At 51.6% G+C, this 21,435-nt stretch overlaps 1 protein-coding gene across 3 annotated transcripts in view; it reads left to right on the top strand.

The window, feature by feature from the left end:
- The window catches only part of GTF3C1 (general transcription factor IIIC subunit 1), a 2,762,707-nt gene that overhangs the window by 2,223,447 nt on the left and 517,825 nt on the right, over window positions 1-21,435 (top strand). For all 3 annotated transcript variants that reach the window (XM_086940909.1, XM_086940911.1, XM_086940910.1), the window contains one exon: window positions 15,970-16,051. In XM_086940909.1, the coding sequence (XP_086797035.1) occupies window positions 15,970-16,051 (82 nt within the window). The remainder of the gene's footprint in view (window positions 1-15,969; window positions 16,052-21,435) is intronic.

Genomic DNA, 21,435 nt, shown 5'->3' on the forward strand with positions numbered 1-21,435 from the left:
GTTGTTTCAGACAGAGGTGCAAACTTCATGTCTAGTTACCTGACTGCAACGTGGAGGGAGTGTGGAGTGAACTATAAGTTCACCACACCCTATCACCCACAATTCAATGGTCTAGTTGAAAGATCCAACAAGACCTTAAAGGGCATGATTAGGGATCTCCCTGAAAGGCTCAGGCGAGGTGGGACATCCTGCTGCCCTGCCTTTTGTTTGCTTATAGAGCGGTCCCACAAAAGGGGGTTGGTTACAGCCCTTTTGAACTTTTGTTTAGGCATCCTGTAAGAGGACCCATTTATCTGGTGAAGGAAGGATGGAAGTTACCTCCCAAACTTCCCGAACAAGACATTGTGGACTATGTACTTGGTCTCCGCTCCGTGATGGCTGAGTATATGAAAAAGGCATCCTAAAACCTTGAGGCTAGCTAGGAATTACAGAAAGCCTGTCATGACCAAAAGGCTGTGCTTACTGTTTATCAGCCAGGGCAGAAAGTGTGGGTGTTGGAGCCAGTGGCCCCGACAGCTCTCCAAGACAAATGGTCTGGACCCCACACTTTTGTTGAACAGAAGGGAGAAGTCACCTACTTGGTTGATCTTGGAACTCCCAGGAGCCCCCACAGGGTGCTTCATGTCAATAGACTGAAAACATATGTTGACAGGGCTGACATGGGCTTGCGCATGGCTACTGATGAAGGACAGGAGGAATAGAGTGACCCTCTCCCAGACCTGCTTCCTCAGAACCTTGATGATGGGTCAGTTGATGGTGTAGCCTTGGCAGGCAGCCTCACTGATCAGCAGCAGAGGTACTGCAGGCAAGTTTTGCAGGCCTACAGACATATGTTGTCACTGACTCCAAGTCAGACTACCTGGTGCACCCATGAGGTGGACACTGGGGACAGTCTGCCTGTTAAAACTAAGATTTACAGTCAACCTGATCATGTCAGGGACTGTATCGGGACAGAGGTCCAAAAGATGCTGGAATTGGGAGTCATTGAACCCTCAGAGAGCCCTTGGGCCAGTCTAGTAGTCCTTGTGCCTAAACCTCACACCCAAGGTGGTAAGAGAGAGATGAGGTTTTTCTTGGATTACAGAGGTCTCAATGCTGTCACTCGGACAGATGCCCATCCATTACCCAGGGCAGATGAGATCATTGACAGATTGACATCTGCCAAATTTTTGAGTACATTTGACTTGACAGTTGGCTACTGGCAGATTATACTAGCTTATTCTGCAAAGCCAAATAAGCATTTTCAACCCCTGGTGGACATTATCAATTTGTGGTAATGCCCTTTGGAAAATGAACCTGCCACATTTCAAAGGTTGGTGAACCAAGTCCTCACAGGCCTGGAAGACTACTTATCTTGATGATATTGCTGTCTTTAGCTCCACCTGGAAAGATCAACTGATCCTTCTGAAAAACATGTTTTTGAGGCCCTGCAAAAGGCCGGCCTAACTTTTAAGGCTACCAAGTGCCAGATAGGGCAGAGTAAGGTTGTGTACCTGGGCCACCTTGTAGGTGGAGGTCAGGTTCAACCATTGGAGAGCAAGATCCCGACCATAAAGGACTGGACTGCTCCCACCACCCAGACACAGGTCAGAGCTTTCTTGGGCCTGTCTGGTTACTACAGGAAATTTGTCAAGGGGTATGGGTCCATTGTGACACCCCTTAATGACTTAACTTCCAAGAAAATGCCAAAGAAAGTTCAGTGGATAGTAAGCTGTCAAAAGGCATTTGATGACCTGAAGCAGGCCATGTGCACTGCACATATTCTGCAAAGTCCAGACTACTCCAAAGAACTCATTGTTCAAACAGATGCTTCGGAGTTGGGAGTGGGGGCTGTGCTTTCACAATTGAATAAAGATGGTCAAGACCAGCCAGTAGCTTTCATTAGCAGAAGGCTGACCCCTTAAGAGAAACGTTGGTCAGCTATTGAGAGGGAGGCCTTTGCTGTGGTTTGGGCCCTCAAGAAGCTGAGGCCATACGTGTTTGGTACCCACTTCAAGATTCAGACAGACCATAAGCCCCTTTTGTGGCTAAATCAGATGAAGGGTGAAAATCCCAAACTACTCAGGTGGTCCATTTCCCTACAGGGGATGGACTTTACAGTGGAACATAGACCTGGGAGTGGCCATGTCAATGCAGATAGACTCTTCAGATATTTCCACTTAGAACATGAAGACTTAACTGGTCATGGTTGGTTTAATGTCCCTGCGTTTTTTTTTGGGGGGGGGGGTGTAGGAGAGTAGGGTCTGCTTCCTATGGTCACCCCCCTTTTTGCTGTGATTTTCTGGTTTTTCAACTTTAAACTGGCTGTGGCCCTCCTAATCAGGACCACAACCTAGCTGTTCTCTCTCTAAATTGATACCATGTACTTCAGGTACATACCAGATTGGTTACTGGGTCACCTTTGTGAGCCCCTGAATAGGTACCCTGGGCATAGGTGCATCCAAGGCCTACCAGGGGTTGCATCATGTATTATGCCACACCTGGCTGGCTCTCCAAACTGACACCACAGGCTGTTCACCCAGCTTGGGTAAGGTTGTGTAATCACCCTTTACTTAGATATAGTATATCTACCTATATAGACACATATTCACCTATAAGTCACTCCTATGGCAGGCCTTAACAATCCTGGAGGCAGATTGCTTGGTCTATGTGAGAGGGTGCCCTAGCATGAGCTGAGCCCCTCTACAGCTTTGGGAACCATCTACTTATAGCTGTTCTATGGTATAGCCAAATCATAAATCCTCGCGGTTAATGCTAACTTTGGTTTGGCTTTAGCAAAATATGTCGTTTAAGGTATCAAACACTTTGAAACACAACAGCCCCCCCCCCCCCCCCCCCCCCCCCCGGGGGTAGCATTCCACCCTTCTAGAGGGAGGAGACATGTAGTTGCTGGGGGAAACTACAGCAAGGGCAGCCTGGACAATAGGTTTCCTGTCCAGGGTTTTGTGTATTGGGGCAGGTTGGGCTGCATAAGCAGATGCTTTTTCAGACACTGCCTGGGACACACAAGGTGCTCCATGCATAGCCTGGTTCAAACCAGTTGCTGGGGTACTCCAGGCCCGCTCTGGCGCGAAGCTGGACAAAGGGAAAGGGGTGTAACCACCCCCTTCCCAGGTCCACCCATAGGAGGGACCTAGCAAGTAATCCAGCCCCTTAATTCAGTAGAAGTATAGGAGCTGTGTCCCCACGACTTTAGATTATCATGGATCGAAACTTTGATACCGAACTCTTGGTCCTTCAACATTCTATTCTGACTAGAAGACATAAGACATCTCACTTGTGGTCAAGGATTGACCACGCTGTGCAAACAGGCACCACCAGTAACTTGCTGGTCTGCTTGGTCGACGCTCCCGCCGGAACCCGAAGACTTAGCGACACAGGAACTGGACTTCCAGACTTCTCTGACTCCGACCCACATCCACAGCAAAGCTGAGACCCGTGGCGGACACAAGAGACGTGGGACCGGACACCCTGGACATCCGGCATTTTGCTAACTGCATCGACTCCTGAGGTAACTCGAAGTTGTGCTTTGGGGTACGAGAAGCCCCAGACCCGAGCACCATTTGCACCGAAGCTCAGCCCTCCACACTCCACGAGTGCCGCGTGGGGCCTGGTCTTGCATTCCATCTTGACGCGTCTTCCTGGTTGCTAGCCTGTTGGCTAGTTTGCCCCCTGAAGACTTTCTTTTGAAACCAAACTGTTTTCCTGGTTGCTCCAGGCTTTGTGTAGCTTCCCTGCAAAGGAGAAGCTCCCCAGACCTTGCTGGTCTGCACCGAAGCCAATCTTCACTTCCTGCGTGGATTGCGTTTGCCAAGGCTTTTTGGGTCCAATCCGGATACCGACACTGCAGTCAACTAGATCCTTCTTGGGACAGCTGGAATCCAGCTCCTGGTCGTCGTCGCCACCTCCTGGTCCTCGTGGCTGCGGAGACCAGCTTCACCTCTTCACCTGAGATCATCGAAACATCGCCTGGTTCCTTCCTGGTACCTTCCTGGTCACTGGCTAGTGACCCATACTCTGTCCCCTCTGCTTTCAGGTCCTTCAGATCTTCGATCCACCAGGACACTTTTCCTCTGGTCGCCTGCAGCACTTATTTGCAGATGTCCATTGAAAATATCGATGAAACCCGACACCAAAAGGCACCTATGCACCCGGCTTCCCTGGGTGAGATAACACGAGCACTCTGGTTCTCCCTTGGGCCTTGACTGTCGAAGTGTCCTAGTCCAAAAGGGTTTTGTCGTAGTCATCCGGAAGTGCCCTTAAACACTGACTTTGTAACTTTTACGTTTCCCATTATAAGTCAATGGTAACTCGTGACTGTGTTTAGACACTGCACGTGTCTCCCCTGGGTCTCCTACTTCCTAACCCTTGGTTGTTTAGTGTAGCCCCAGCGATTTCCTAGGCCTACTTACTATTTCTGTTGTAGTACTTATACCACTATTTTAGTATATGGTTTGTGAGGCCCCTAGGGCATTACTGTATATTGTGCAACTTATCGTATGCTAATTAAGTAACTTGTATTGTGCTTTTACCTCTGACATCATAAAGTGTGTAGAGGCGTTGTGTTTAGAATAAATACATATATATTTGATATATACCTTGTGTGGTGTCCTTTCATTTGGTATTCAAGGGATTATAATTGGTAAATCTGAAAGAAACAGGTTAGTATTAGATTCCTTACCTTAGAATATCCCCAGGCGTCAGTCTGGGTCCGGAAACTTTTGCGTAGCAGTACCCCTGTGCGTCGGTAGGCGTCGTCTGCGGCTCCACGTCCGATGTCGGCATCGTTGGCGCCGGGATGACGTCGCCAGAGTACTTAGAGGCTGCCCTCGTGCGCTGACGTCAGTTCTTCTTTTTTCCGAGCCAGCAAGCGCCGATCAGGAAAAAGTGGTATCCTTTAGTCATTTTTTGACGAAACTTTTTCGATCCTTTTGATCTGTTTTTCGAGTCGAACGACTCTATCGGTGCCGGTAGGGATGCCCGGGTTCAAACCCTGTGCCGACTGCAACGACCGATGTCGGTTACCGACCCCCATCGCCGGTGCCTGTATTGCTTACGGGCCGACCACGATGACAAATCGTGCCTCGACTGCCGGTCCTTGACGTTGAAAGCTATGTGGGAACTGTCCTGTAAGCGCCTCGAGCTCCGGCAGTCGGCCCCACTCGTCGGGCTCCAAGTCCTCAGGTAAGAGGCACAAGAATTCGAGGCAACATTGTTCTTGTGACTCTCCCGGCGACGTGGCTTGGGTTCGGGCGGAGCCTTCGGGCGACAGTGCCCACTCGGCTCTGCCGGAGCCGCAGACCTCGTGGCCTGCTCCATACCCGGCGGTCCTTGGGCAGAACGCGACGCCGGAGGAGATCAATGCCTTGCTCATGGCCATGAGGTCACTCACTCCTCCGTAGAGTTCCGCGGCGCCTTCGGGCCCCGCGCTCCCGACTGTGAGCCCAAGCGGGCCGGGGGCTTCGGCGCCGTCGGGTGCTTCGGCCCTGGTGCCGTCGGGTGCTTCGGCCCCGGCACCGTCGGCTACTTCGGTCGCCCCGCCGGATCTGTCAGATTCGAGTCGCCTCTGGTCGACCTAACGACCCCTCCGCTGACAGCGATTCCTAGGGTGTCGCCCCCTACGCCGTCCCGGACGACGACGTACTCTAATCCCCCCACCACACCCCCGCCCCCCTCAATCCAGTTCCGGAATCAGAATAGCGTCAATAGACGCCGCATTTGACGTTGAGAGAAGTGCAATACTTCTATGATCCGGCCCCATCATTCGAACCTGAGTACCAGGAGATGGAGGGCGAGGCGGATTGGGTGGGGTCTGAGGACCCTCTGGCACTGGACTGGACTGAACAGGTGTACTAGGGGAGGCCAGTGGTTTGGACACTTCACCTGACACTGGATTTGTCTCCCCTCCTACCGTGGCTACGGAGGAGGGGGCTGCCTACAGTGCGGTAATGACGAGGGCAGCCAAGGCCTTGTCTCTTGAGCTCCCCTTCGCGGCTGTGAGGACTAACCTCCTCACTGAGGTCCTCAAACCGCAGGCAAGCTCTTCGGAGCCTCTACTGCCGTTCAATGAGGCCATAACTGACGTTCTGTTGGGCACTTGGTCCAGGCCCGCTACATGTCCCCCTGTAGATAGGAACGTGGCCAAACGTCACCGCCCGGCCCCGGGCGACCCTGGTTTCCTTTCCACCCACCCCACCCCCGAGAGCCTGGTTATCCAGGCCTTTAATTCCCAGACTGCATTCCCGAAGGCTGTCCCTGATCGGGCATCCAAAAGGTATGAACAGTACGGAAGATGTTCTCCTCACGTAGTTCGGGTTGCGGTCGGTCAACACTGCTTGCCTTTTGTGCCGTTATACCCACTCTCTGTGGGCCAAGGTCGCGCTGCCACAATGCCCAATGGAGGCCTGGGTTAAACTCGCCGAAGCCCTTGCGGAGGGTTGAGATGCGGCACAGTATTCTATTCGATGGGGCTGGATACCACGGACTCGCTAGCTAGGCGATTGCAACAACGGTGGTGGTTCGCCGCCACGCCTGGCTGAGGTCCACCAATTTCTCGGCTGATGTCCAGAACACCCTTATGGACATACCGTTTGATGGCCGTCGCCTCTTTGGCGACAAGGCAGACAGTGCGCTTGAGCGCTTTAAGGACTCCAGGGCTACGGCCAAGTACCTGAGCCAGTCTGCCCGCGCCAGCAAACTGCTGCCTTTTGCTACTTTCGTGGCCAAGGAAGGGGCACCCCCACACGTCCTGCCAGCCACGGGCCGCAGACTACCATCCAGCGCGGTGGCGGACGTGGTAACCGCTGTGGCGGTGCCAGGGGACAGCGGCGAGGCCTGTCCACATCCACGCCGCAGCATCTGCCTCAAAGCCTTCCTAGTCCGAGCATTTAGGCCCATTTACCGCCAGTGGGGGGCAGGGTTCGCCATCACCTCCTCCACTGGCGCACCATCACATTGGACAGGTGGGTGCTGCAAATCGTCCGAAGTGGCCACTCCCTCCCCTTCAAGGCGACCCCTCCAGCCATGCCACCACAATACCACCGCGTGTCGGGGGATCACTTGCAACTTATGCAAGAGGAAGTTACGGCCCTCTTGGCCAAGAGGGTCATCTAGCGCGTTCCTGGGCCAGAAGTAGGGTGTGGTTGTTACTCCCACTACTTTCTGGTTCCCAAGAAGGGCAAAGGGGACCTACTCCCTATCTTGGACCTGCGGAACGTCAGCAGCTTCCTCCGGAAGGAGAAGTTCAAGATGCTGACTCTGGCTCAGGTCTTAGCTACCATAGACCCAGGAGACTGGATGGTAGCGTTGGACTTGCAGGACGCTTATTTTCACATCCCCGTCCTGCCGGCCCACCGGCGCTACCTGCGGTTCACGGTAGGCCACAAGCACTTTCAGTTTACCGTGCTCCCCTTCGGCCTTACCAGCGCCCCACGGGTGTTCACAAAAGTGATGGCGGTGGTCGCAGCTCATCTGCGCAGATTAGGGGTGTCAGTCTTCCGCTAACTCGACGACTGGTTGTTAAAGGCGGGCTCGCCCCATACCGTCGTCAGCCACCTCCAGACTACGTTCGACCTCCTGCATCTGCTGGGGTTCTCCATCAATGTGCCGAAGACACACCTGTGCCCCTCTCAGAAGCTCCTCTTCATCGGAGCGGTTCTAGACTCTGCGCAGGTTCAGGTTTATCCTCCCGAACAGCGGGTTCGGAATATTCAGGCTCTGATTCCGATCTTTCAGCCTTTATCCTGAGTCTCGGTCAGGTTGACGCTGCGGCTTCTGGGGCTGATGGCCTCCTGCATCCTTATGGTCCATCACGCCAGTTGGTGGATGCGGGCTCTGCAGTTGGGCCTGAAATTTCAGTGGGCCCAGCATCAGGGCAACTTGTCGGACCATGTCATGATCTCGGAGGGCACTGCAAGACAGTTGCAGTGGTGGCTCACGGACCGCGATTGGTTCAGCGGCAGACCCCTCCCGGAGCACATAGTTGTGTCGGACGCGTCCTCCTGGGCTGGGGGGGGGGGGGGCACATGAGAGAGGCGGAGATCAGAGGCCTCTGGTCTCCGGCGGAGTCCCAGCTCCACATCAACCTTCTGGAGCTGCGGGTGATCCGACTTGCACTGAAAGCATTCCTACCCTCTGTATTGGGGAGTGTAGTGCAGGTGTTCACAGACAACACCACCGCCATGTGGTACTCCAACAAACAGGGCGGGGTGGGGTCGTGGACCCTGTGCCAGGAGGCTCTTTGCCTCTGGCAATGGCTGGAACGTCAGGGCGTGACCCTGGTGGTTGAACACCTGGCAGGTTCCCTGAACGCCAGGGCGGACGAACTCAGCCGTCGGTGCATGATGGATCACGAATGGCGTCTGAACTTGGACGTGGCGCAAGGTCTCTTTCAGCAGTGGGGAGAGCCTGGTTAGATCTATTCGCCACAGAAGAGAATGCACAATGTCCTCAGTACTGCGCGTTGAAATTTCCAAGGCAGCACTCGCTTGGAGACGCTTTTCGTCGCGAGTGGAGCTGCGGTCTGTTGTACGCCTTTCTGCCTATGCCACTTCTGCACCGAGTGCTGAAGAAGATAAGGCACGACTGGGCCCAAGTCATCCTTGTGGCTCCGGACTGGGCACGAAGATACTGGTATCCCGAGCTACTCAGCATGTCACTCGATCCCCCGATTCGTCTTCCTCTTCTGGAGGACCTTCTGTTGCAGCAGCAGGGGACGGTCCTCCACCTGAAACTGTCCAGCCTCCACCTCCATGCGTGGAGAGTGAGCAGCGACAGTTGAGGGCATTTGACTTGCCTCCGGAAGTCTGCGATGTGATTCTGGCAGCCAGGCGTCCCTCCACAAAATCGGTATACGCCTGCAGGTGGAACAAATTTGTGGCATGGTGCACAGCAAAGGCTGTGGATCCACTCTCTGCCCCCCTTTCTGAGGTTCTTCTCTTTCTTCTTTCTCTTGCCCAGCAGGGCTCTGCTCTGGGCACTCTTAACTACCTCTCTGCCATTTCCGCCTTCTTAAGGCTCCATGATCAGCCCTCTCTTTTCAAGTCCTCAGTTGTAAATAGGTTCTTGAAGGGTATCATTCATATGTTTCCCCTTGTTCCTTTCGTGATGCCTCAGTGGGACTTGAATCTTGTCTGACTTATCTGATGTGCGCTCCCTTCGAGCCACTTCATAACTGTCCTCTTCGTCTCCTCACTCTTAAGACTGCATTCCTGGTTGCCATCACCTCTGCCAGGAGAGTGAGTGAGCTCCAGGCTCTTTCTTCACAACCTCCTTTACTTTCTGTCCATCCAGACAAAGTTGTGTTGCGGACGCGACCCTTTTCCTGCCCAAGGTAGTCACAGCCTTCCACTTCGGGCAGTCCATCACCTTGCCCCCCATCTTTCCGCCTCCGCATCCCTCGAAAGAGAGAGAGGCTCCACCGCCTGGACCCAAAACGTGCGCTCTCGTACTATCTGAACCGCACACGCCAGTTCCGGGTGGATGACCAACTCTTTGTTGGTTACCTGGGTGCTAAGAAAGTTTGGGCGGTGCACAAACGAACCATTTCTCGATGGGTCGTCTTGTGCATCAAGGCTGGTTATTCTCTGGCTGAATATGAGCCTCCTGTGGGGCTGCATGCCCATTCCACTCGGGCCACGGTGGCTACTACTGCCCTGGGTCGGGGAGTCCACTTGCAGGACATCTGTCAGGCAGCTACGTGAGCCTCGCTGCACATGTTCGCAAGACACTACTGCCTGGACAGCCAAGTCCGGAAAGATGGCTTTTTTCGGCCGTTCCGTTCTCCAGGACTTTCTGGTGTAATTATTGGTTTGCAGACCCACCACCGGGGTTGGTATTGCTGGGGTATCTATTCTAAGGTAAGGAATCTAATACTAACCTGTTTCTTTCAGATGCACAAGTTACTTACCTTCGGTAACGATATATCTGTAAGAAACAGTAGTTAGTATTAAATTCCTTACCGCCCCACCCATCCTCCCCGTTCTGCGAACCGAAATCTAGGGTTAAGGTCATCCCTTTGAGGGCCCTAGTTTGATGGCACCAGTGTTGGTTTTTATCATGGCTCTGCGTTTCTGGCCCAGAAAAGCTGTGTATAAGAACTGACGTCAGCGCTCGAGGGCGGCGTCTAAGTACTCCGGCGACGTCATCCCGGCGCCAATGACGCCGACGACTGACGCGGAGCTGCAGACGGCGCCTACCAACGTGCAGGGGTACTGCTACGCAAAAGTTTCCAGATCAAGACTGACGCCTGGGGATATTCTAAGGTAAGGAATCTAATACTAACTATTGTTTCTTACAGATATATCATTACCAAAGGTAAGTAACTTCTGCGACGTACCTAATGTGCGCTCCCTTTGAGCCCCTTCATAACTGTCCCTTACGTCTTCTCACCTTAAAGACGGCTTTCATGGTAGCTATCACCTCTGCCAGAAGAGTGAGTGAGCTCCAGGCTCTAAACCACCTTTCTTTTCTGTTCATCCAGACAAAGTGCTTTTACGGACCCTTCCTTCTTTCTTGCCAAAGGTTGTCACGCCCTTCCTTATTGAACAGACCATCACTTTGCCCACCTTCTTTCCGCTGTCGCATCCTTCCAGGGAAGAGGAGAGGCTCCACCGTCTGGACCCAAAACGTGCACTTGCTTTCTATCTGCAGCTTACACAACAGTTCCGAGTGGATGATCAGCTCTTTGTGTGCTACATCGGCCCCCAAAAAAGGTTGGGCTGTGCACAAACGGGCCATTTCCTGGTTGGTCGTTCTGTGCATCAAATCATTTACTCCTTGGCCAAGAAAGAGCCTCCTGTGGGGCTGGGTGCCCATTCGAATTCGACCAGGGCAACTGCAGCCTCTACTGCTTTGGGACGCAGCGTTCCCTTTCAGGACATTTGTCAGGCAGCTACATGGGCCTTGCTGCACACTTTTACAAAGCACTACTGCCTTAACAGTCCAGTCCAGAGATGGCTTATAGAAATTAGTTAGTGATTCCTTACCGCCCCACCCATCCTCCCCGTTCTGCGGACTGATTACTAGGCTTAAGGTCATCCCTTTCAGGGCCCGGGTTTTATGCACCAATGGTCAGTATCTTGCATGGGTCTGCATTCCTGGCGCGGAAAGTCTACAGAACTGATGTCAGCTCGCATGGGTGGTGCGTAAGTACTCTCCGTGACGTCATCTCGGCGCTGACGACGCCAGTGACGGACGCGGAGCCGCAGGACGTCACCTACTAACGTGCAGGGATACTGCTAAGCAAAACTTTCTGGATCCAGCCGGACGCCTGTGGATATTCTACGGTAAGGAATCTATTACTAACTAATGTCTCTTACAGATATATCGTTACACAATTAGCAACTTGTGCTTTAATACATGCAGCTGTTTTATCACTCTAGTTATTGCGAGTGTGAGAAGTTAGCCTGGCATATGATGCCCACTAGTTCTTGTGGGCACCTTACACCTGTCTAATCGACCCTTGTTGATGGTTGTAAAGCCAGCCTTATAGAAAGCTATCCTAGTGGTAGCATGGACCAGCCAGCAGTCAAAGGCTAAGACTTCAGTGAGCATGTAAAGCTGTTTGTTTTACCAATTATAATCCCTTGAATACCAAATGAAAGGACACCACACAAGGTATATATCAAATATATATGTATTTATTCTAAACACAACCCCTCTGCACTCTTTATGGGGTCAGAGGTAAAAGCACAATACAAGTTACTTAATTAGCATACGATAAGTTGCACAAATACAGTTTTGCCCTAGGGGCCTCAGAAACCATAAACTAAAATAGTGGTATAAGAACCACGACTGGAATAGAAAGTAGGCATGGGGCCTAGGGAATCGCTGGGGATACTCTAAACAACCAAAGGTTAGGAAGTAGGAGGCCCACAGGAGACGCGTGCAGTGTCTAAACACAGCCGTGAGTTACCATTGACTTTCTATGAAAAACGAAGAAGTTACAACGTTACTGTTTAAGGGCACTTCCGGATGGACCACGACAAAACCCCCTTAGACTAGGACACTTCGAGAGTCAAGACCCACGGGAGCACCGGAGTACTCGTGTTACCTCACCCAGGGAAGCCGGGGTCATAGGTGCCTTTTGGTGTTGGGTTTCGTCAATGTTTTCCATGGAGATCTGCAAAGAAGTGCTGCAGACGACCAGAGAAAAAGTGTCCAGGTTCATCCAAGGGTGGATCGAAGATCTGAAGAACCTGAAAGCAGAGGGGACAGAGTCTGGGTCACTAGCCAGTGACCAGGAAGGAACCAGGAAGGAACCAGGTGATAACTTGTCAATCTCAGGTGAAGATGTGAAGCTTGTCTCTGCAGCCACGTGGTCCAGAAGGTGTCGAGGATGACCAGGAGCAGGATTCGAGCTGTCCCACGAAGGATCTAGTTTACTGCGTTGTCGGTATCCGGATTGGACCCAACAAGCCTTGGCAAACGCAATCCACGCAGGAGATGAAGATTGGCTTCAAGTCAGACCAGCAAGGCCTGGGGTGCTTCTCCTTTGTAGGGAAGCTGGCGCAAGCCTGGAGCAACCAGGAAAGCAGTTTAAAGTTGAAAGAATGTCTTAAGGTGGCACACTAGCCAATGGGCAAGGAACCGTAGAGCACTAATGCAAAAGCGGGCCCACGGGACACTCACGGAGTGTGGGGGTCGGTGCATAGGGTAGCTCGGGGCTGGGGCTCTTACCACAATGCACAACTGCGAGGATGCCTCATGAGTCGAGGAGGTAGCAAAATGCAGGATGATCAAAATGTCCGGTCCCACGCCTCTCGTGACCGCCTCGTGTCTCAGCTTTGCTGTGGATGTGGGTCGGGGTCAGAGAAGTCTGGAAGTCCAGTTCTTGGGTCGCAGAGTCTTCGGGTTCCGGCGAGAGCCTTGAAACTGCAGATCGGCAAAGTTGCTGATGGTGCCTGTCTGAACAGGGTGGTCACTCCTTGACCACAAGGGAGATGTCTTCCTTCTTCCAGTCAGAATGTAATGTCGAAGGTCCAGGATATGTCTTGCAAAGATTCGTCCAGGGTAATCTAAAGTCCTAGGGACACAGGTCCTATACTCATACCAAGTTTGGGGGCTGGACTACCTGCTAGGTCCCTCCTATGGGTGGACATGGGAAGGGGGTGGTTACACCCCTTTCCCTTTGTCCAGTTTTGCGCCAGAGCGGGGCTGGAGTGCCCCAGCAACTGGTTTGAACCGGGCTATGCATGGAGCACCTTGTGTACCCCAGGCAGTGTCTGAAAAAGCATTTCTGAATGCAGCCCTCCCTGCGCCAATACACTAAAGCCTGTCTGGGGTGGTGTCCGCACCTCCCCGGACAGGAAACCTATTGTCCAGGCCTCCACTGCCAGAGTTTCGTCCAGCAGCAGGAGGTCAGACTCGTGTCTGTAGCAGCAGCATCCATTTTGTGATACTGACGCTCTGTTTAACTTTAACCGGGTTTACCAGTAGCTACATGTCTTCTCCCTCTAGAAGGGTGGAATGCTACCCCCGCCACCAGAACTGGTTGGGGGGCCAGCTGGGGGTGGCATAATACATGCTGCAGCCCCTGGTAGGCCTTGGATGCACCTATGCCCTGGGTACCTATGGTACACTATACAGGGACTGACAAAGGTGACCCAATCTGGTATGTACCTAAAGTACATGGTATCAATTTATAGAGAGAACAGCTAGACTGTGGTCCTGATTAGCAGGGCCACAGCCAGTCTAGAGTCGAAAACCAGAAAATCACAGCAAAAAGTGGGGGTGACCATAGGAAGCAGACCCTACTCTCCTACACTAGCCAATTTGGGATTGGGACTGTCATCTAGATCAGAGTGGATTTGGACTTGCTGTGGCAAATTATCTCAATGAAAGACTGGTAATACTTATTATGGCTCTTGAAATAGCCTTTTAGAATCTTGCATCAGACTTTCTCTTCTTCATCCTCTTGCGAATCGAGTACAGCTGTAACTTCATTAACTATTTTTATCCTTTAAACAATTTGTGGGGTTTGGGTGGTGGTTAGTTACAGCACTGGTCTAAGGGTTATTTCTATAACTATTTACCATTAACCAGGGTACCCTCCAGGGATGCCCACTCTACCCTGCTCCTTTGTGCTCGATTAGCCAGCTGTTAGGTGAGACATGCTACTTGGGGGATTCCAATGGACATCCACGATGGGAGAACAAGGTGTCACTCTGATGATGACCTCCTTAATTATCTCAGTAACACCTCGTTTTGGGACTACAAGTGTTGTAAAACTTTGACGAGTTTGGCGCCTACTCGAGGCTAAAGGTCGACAAGATCATGACCATGTTTTGCCTTTCGGCATCTAGTGAATGCGACTTACTGCATGAGACCGTCATGAATCCAAATAGATGCACACAGATTCAGGGTACCTGGGGATTGGAGGGGCTTTTAGGGTACTGGTGATCTGAACAGAAAACATTCTGCCTCTTTGTAATTGCCTTAGAGGGGATATCATAAACTGGCCTCCCCACCTGCATTCTTTATTTGGAATGTTGGCCCTAGTCAAAATGCTGGCACTCTTTGGGGTATTTTATGTCATGCAAGATTATCTCTACTCCTCTTTATTCAAGTTCATTACTGCCTAGTTAAGGTTGTTTATTTTGCGAGCACAATTCAGAGGGTGTTGATGGGGGAAATTCTATAAATCTATTTAAGACAGAGGAATGACTATGACCGTCCACTTGTTTGGTGTTAGCAATGAGGCTGGCCTTCCCACTTCATTGTCAATATGGCTGAAAACTGCCAACATTCCTTTCACAGATGACTGTAAACTTATGGGAGATTCCCTTGTCAAAAATATGTCCTTTGAGTTTAGTTGGCTGTAGCAGACACGTGAGGCAGACCCAGGCCCGTTGGAAGTCAAAAATTGAACACGTGCCTTAATGGCACTAGGAGAGGTAGCCATATTGATGAGATACCTACTTTTACATTTAAAATACTATACAACACCCAACTGCCATGGCAAATAAAAATGGGACCGCTTTCTACCTGCTTTAGGTGTCTGATCAAAGAAAGTGACATTCTGTACACCGTGTGGTCATGCAATGTTATCTGCCCCGTGGGAGGGAAAAGCAGATGTTTTTTTCTCAAGATTGTATGCTGAGCTGTGGAGCTTACCCCGGGGATGGTGTTGCTTAACATATTTTTGGATAAGGATTTCACATGTGCAGAACAGGTCCTACTAGGCTTATGATTGCTATTATAAAAGCAAGATATTGCACTGAATTGGAGGAACAGCTTACCCGCAAGGATAGGGAGACTGAATGTTTTCTAGGATGCCTGTCACCTGTGGGAGCTTTTGCACAAAAGTATAAGTAAATGGCAAAAATTGATTCAATATCTGGACACTATAGAGCAGGAAGCAGAATGACTCTTCGGTTAAATTATTTCATAGTAACGATGCAGGGTACTCTAGGAGTGACTGACAAAAGATATTTACTTTACTCTTCGTAAATTTGACCAGTGCTATTCTTTGTAGCTTTTGAAATTATGTACTTTGTAATAAAATGTGAGTAAAGTGAGTTATATATAAAAGCATTTTTAAGGAACACTACAGGACCCTGATGGTAAAGTTTGAACGTTGTGGAATCTCCCCCTGTATATGAAAGATACGGGATGACGATGTAACAATAACATCATGTCACTTACTACGGCAACTTCTGTAGTCTTTTTCAGTTTTACTCCTTTTATGCTATTCATAGACTCCCCCTCTTACTCGAAACTGCTTATAAGTTCCATCTTGTTAGTTAAAAAAATTAAACTAGCAAGAGGGAGATGATTTGGTGGTGGTACTGATCCCTGCATTTCCTGTTCTTTGGTATTCTGCCTAGCCCCGAAGGGAATTGTGTCCTTGGGGTGAAAGAGGATATGAAGGTCAAGAGTAGAAAAATAAACTTTTTAAAGTTGTGTGTTCCTTCTTAGCCATATAGACATTAAATCAGTATTTTTTAATTGTTGTTTTTTGTTTTGCAGAGTTTGTCTTGCTGAAATCTATCAGGACTTTGTTTTCATCGATGATTTCTTGAACAGGAAAAACAACTACCGGGATCCTCAGGTAGGGGAGGTATTTCAGTGAATAAAGAAATGGCAGGTTTTTTTCCAGCAAGTAATTTGAAAATTAACCACACATTACTTCCTTGAGGCGCAGAACCAGAATCCAACTTATCATTTAGTAATTGACATTTTTTTGTATTTCATTTCTTTTTTAGCATTTAGGCACATTCTGGTACAAACAGTTCAGACCATTGTCATGGCCTCTAAAGGTATCTGTTAGTCAGTGTTTTTTTTATTAGCACAATGATTACAACCTTCTATTATTTAAAACGTATTTGTAATACAGAAAGTACAGCATAGGAGCTTGTTTCCCTGTCCAGAGGCCAAAAGATATGAAATCGAATTTGCTGTGTTTTTCCGCTCAGACAAAACCACATTGTGAGGAATAAGCTTTACAATATTTTTATAGTGTTTGGCAGGTGTGGTTTCAGATTGCTGTGAGTTTTTAGCAACTTTGGAAGAACACATTGTTGGCTCCAACCCTGCTCAGGGTCGTGTAGGGGGTCTGCAGGATACACATAAATATCAGCAACTAGCATAAAGCCCATGAACCCACCTATCTGAAAAAAACTGTTAATTATAGATTCCTTACCTTAAAATTACCCCCAGGTGTCAGATCGGATCCGGGAAAGTTTTTTGTCCGCATCAGCTCTGCTCGTCGAAAGGTGGCGTTGGTTAGCTCCGGGTCCGTCGTTGGTCTCGCAATCGCCGGGATGACATCGCAGTAGCTACTTAGATGCCGCCCTCGCGCGCTGACTTCAGTTATTTCTTTTTCTGTGCCGGCCAGCGCAGATCCGAAGAGAGTGGTACCTCCAGTCACTTTTTGAGTGAACTTTTTGTGCGACTTTTGTCGACGTCTTTAGAATCTGATGACTTCTGGTGCATGTAGGAATGCCCAGCTTCAAGGCTTGCGGTTCCTGTTCCCCCATGATGTCGGTGATGGATCCGCACCACGTGTGCCTGGGGCGCGACCACGACCCCAAGTCGTGCTCCAAATGCCGGATCATGGCTCCGAAGTCTTTGCAGGAGTGGTCCCGAAAGCTTCTTGGTTGCCGGCAGTTGGCTCATTGCCCTTCGAGCTCCCGGTCTTGAGGGAGGTCGAGGGACCGGTTGCGGAGCCATCACCACTCATCATCCAAGTCTTCGCACTCTGGGTCAGGTAAGTCGAAGCACAAGAAGTCGAAGAAGCATTGTCGCTCTTCGACTTCTTCCCGTCGGTCCGCCGATGCGACGAGGGGTGCAGGCGGTGCCCCTCCTGCGGCTCCGCGTGTGCGGAGCCTGAAGGGTCGACTCTGAGTTTCCCCTCTTTTCCGGCCCCAGAGCGACCCCTGCCCAGCTTTGTCAGTTTTAAGAGGTGATGCATGCCATCTTTGGGCATCCCAAACCTGCTGGCGCGCCTTTGGGTACCACAAACTCGGTTGGGGGTCCTAGGCCTTTCCGGCCGCGGCACCGCAGCGCCCCGATGGATTTAGGCCTGATCCGGATCGTCGCCGGTTGACCTCATTACACCTCCACCAGTGCCGCTTCCTTTGGAAACGTACCCGACGCCAGTTGAGCCACCATCTGGCGTCGACCCCGGCCTCCATCCTGATGTGGACACGGAGCCGAACCGGCATTGTCCGATGCCAGATTCTGCTCCGGGTGGGTTTTTGTGCCTCTGTTTACTCATGGGGTCCCTTTCAGGCCAGATTGGCACCCAGAAGATGAGGAGGAGGATTGGGAGGGGTCAGTAGACCCTCTGACTGACCAGTTGGATTATGATCCGGACTGGAGAGTGGACCTGGGGGATGCCAGTAGTCTCGATACCTCACCTGACCATGGCATGTTGTCTCCTCCTACCATGGCTACGGAGGAGAGAGCTTCCTATGCAGGGGGGTTGCGTAGGGCGGCCGAGGCTCTCCACATCGAGCTTCCTACTGTGGCGATCAGGACTAACCTTGTGACAGGGGTGCTTCAGCCGGCAGCAAGCTCTTCTGAGCCCCTGTTGCCGTTTAATGAAGCCCTAACAGACATCCATTTGGGCACCTGTGGATAGGGTGATTGCCGACGCCACTGCCCGGCCCCAGGCGACCCCACTTTCCTCTCCCACCCACCCCTGAGAGCTTGGTGGTTCAAGCCTCTACCTCCAAGGGCGCATTCCCTAACGCACCACCGGATAGGGAATCCAAGAAGCTGCATCATCTATTTTTTTCTTCCGCCAGCCTGGGACAGCGAGTCCAGGATATTCGGGCTATGATTCCGATCTTTCAGCCCTTATCCCATGTGTCTGTCAGGATGACCCTCCAGCTACTCGGCCTGATGGCCTCCTGCATCCTGCTGGTGGACCATGCCAGGTGGCATATGCAGGCTCTGCTGTGGGACCTGAAGTTTCAGTGGGCACAACATTAGGGGAAACTGTCCGATTGCGTACAGATCTCGGAGGGCGCTGCACACCAATTGCAGTGGTGGCTCACGAACCAGCATTTGGTCAATGGCAGGTTTCTCTCCCTTCCCCAACCAGATTTCACAGTGGTGATGGATGCATCACTGCTGGGATGGGGTGGCCACATGGGGAAGGGGGAGGTGGAGATTAGAGTCCTCTGGTCTCCGGCGGAGTCCGGGCTCCACATCAACCTTCTGGAGCTCTAGGCGATTCATCTTGGACTGAAGGCATTCCTTCCCTCTGTCCGGAGAAGAGTAGTGCAGGTGTTCACGGACAACACCACCACCATGTGGTACTACAACAAACAGGACGGAATGGGGTCGTGGACCCTATGTCAAGAGTCTCTCCGGCTCTGGACATGGCTGGAACATCAGGGCATTTCCCTGGTGGTTCGACACCTGGTAGGTTCTTTGAACGCCAGTGCAGATGAGCTAAGCTGCAGGTGCATGATGGATCACGAATGGCGTCTTCACTCGGAGGTGGTGCAAGGTCTCTTTCAACAGTGGGGAGAGCCTTGGTTAGATGTATTCACCACCGAAGAGAATGCTCACTGTCAGCAATTCTGCGCATTGGAATTTTCAAGGCGGCACTTGCTAGGTGACGCTTTCTGTCACGAGTGGAATTGCAGTCTGTTGTACGCCAGTCCTCCTATACCACTTCTGCCCAGAGTGCTGAAGAAGATCAGACGCGACCCGGCCCAAGTCATTCTTATGGCTCTGGATTGGGCACGAAGTGTCTGGTATCCCAAGCTGCTCAACATGGCCATTGATCCTCTGATCCGACTGTCTCTTTGGGAGGATCTTCTGTTGCAGCAGCAGGGGTTGGTCCTTCACCAGAACCTGTCCAGTCTCCATCTCCTTGCGTGGAGATTGAGTGGCGGCAGTTGACGTCATTTGACTTGCCTTCCAAAGTTTGTGATGTCATCTTGGCAGCCAGACGTCCCTCCACTAAGAGGGTATACGCCTGCCGATTGAACACATTTGTGGCATGATGCACAGCAAAGGCTGTGGATTCCATTTCTGCCCCTCTTTCTGAGGTTCTCTTGTTCCTCCTTTCTTTGGCCCGGGAGGGCTCTGCTCAGGGCACTATCAAGGGCTATCTCGCCCATTTCTGCCTTTCTTAGGCTTCCTGATCAGCCTTCTCTCTTCAAGTCCCCGGTTGTAAATTGTTTCTTGAAAGGCATTACTCTTCTTTCCTCCTGTTCCCTTCTAATGCCTCAGTGGGACTTGAATTTGGTTTTGACCTGTTTGACGTGTGCTCCCTTTGAGCCACTTCACAACTGTCCTCTTAGACTCTTGACTCTAAAGACTGCTTTCCTGGTAGCCATCACATCTGCTAGAAAAGTGCGTGAGCTCCAGCCTCTTTCATCCAAACTTCGTCTTCTGGCTGTACATCTGGACAATGTTGTCCTAAGAACTCGTCCATCCTTCCTTCCCAAAGTGGTCACCTCCTTTCATATTGGCCAAACCATCACTTTTCCCACCTTGTTTCCACCTCTGCATCCTTCTAAAGAGGAAGAGAGGTTTCACTATCTGGACCCAAAACGTGCAATTTCCTTCTATCTGGATCGCACCAAACAGTTCTCGGTGGATGACCAGCTCTTTGTTGGCTAAGTGGGCACCAAGAACGGTCGAGCTGTACACAAGCAGACCATCTCCAGATGGGTCGTTTCTTGTATCTGATAGAGATGTCTAGCCGCAGATTACTTAACTTAGAATATCCCCAGGCGTCAGACTGGATCCAGAAAACTTTCTGCAGCAGCACCTTTTCGCGGCTGGGGTAGTGCCCCACGGCTCCGTCCTGACGTCGTCCATGGACGTGACGTCAGAGGAGCTATATATGTGTCCCCCCCCACACACACACACTCCCTCCCACCTCCCCCAACCGGGCCCCCCCCTGCCCGGCACACTGACGTCCGTTTTCTTCTTTTCCGCATCCCAACGCGGATTCTGGAAATCCAGCGGTTCCTTGACCTGTTTTGGGGGTCTTTTCGACACCTTTGGCTTCCCGGAACAGTGTGCGATGCCTTCGGGCTTTAAGGCCTGTGAGACCTGTGCACCCTAGCTGTCCGTGATGGACCTGCACTCTGTATGTGGTGCCTCTGGGTGCACCACTTCTCCACAGAGTGTGACGATTGTCAGCAGATGAGACCAAAGTCCTTCCGGGAGGGTTAGATGAAATTGTTGGCCGCATGGTTGTCCGGTCCTACTCATTCGCGTCACTGCTCTCCCTCTCGGGGAGCCCAATCTCTAGGTTGTTCCCACAGATGTAGTTCGGAGGGTAAACACAAAAGTAAGTCCAGGATATCTTCCTCCCCTACCTGTGATGCTGGTGCTTGCTCTTCTCGCTCCCTGCCGGGGACGGGCGTCCGGTGGTCGTCTCCTCCGTAACCCCCCTTTCCGCGTGCCGCAGCGACACAAGCCCAAATGGAGGCTTATTCTGAAGCACTCCGCTCTTATTTTGGGTTGACCCCTCTACCTGATGCGCCTTCGGGTCCCATAGAGGTGGAAGGCTCTGGCTGTGTGCATCGACTCTGATTCTGGAGCTGGTTTGATGCCGACGGGACTCGGCCCAGTGGGTCTTCCCAGTCGTCCGTCTAGCCCACCCTGTCGGTCTACGTATAGCCCTGAGCGGCATCCTGCCTTGACGTCTGAGGCGGTGCCGGGCTCGACGCCCTGTTCCCCACATGTTGCAGTGTGGTCGACGTCGGACGGCGCCCAGCCTGAGTATTCCTTGGAGGTCGGCGCCCACGTCTCCTATTTCAGGAGGTTCATATTTCCGACTCCTCAGACGTCCATGCGACTCCCCAGCGGCGTTGGTTGATGCTGGCGCCTACGCCTACTCTTATGCCACTCGCTGACGCTATTCTGGACTCCCCTGATCTGCTGCCGTTTCGGCCCATGGTGCAGGTACCTTGTGTGGCATGTACTCCGGATCAGCCTCCGGCTCCTCTGCTGTTGCTG

This window comes from Lissotriton vulgaris, chromosome 10, assembly GCF_964263255.1.
Source record: "Lissotriton vulgaris chromosome 10, aLisVul1.2, whole genome shotgun sequence".
In the NCBI taxonomy this organism is placed as follows: domain Eukaryota; kingdom Metazoa; phylum Chordata; class Amphibia; order Caudata; family Salamandridae; genus Lissotriton; species Lissotriton vulgaris.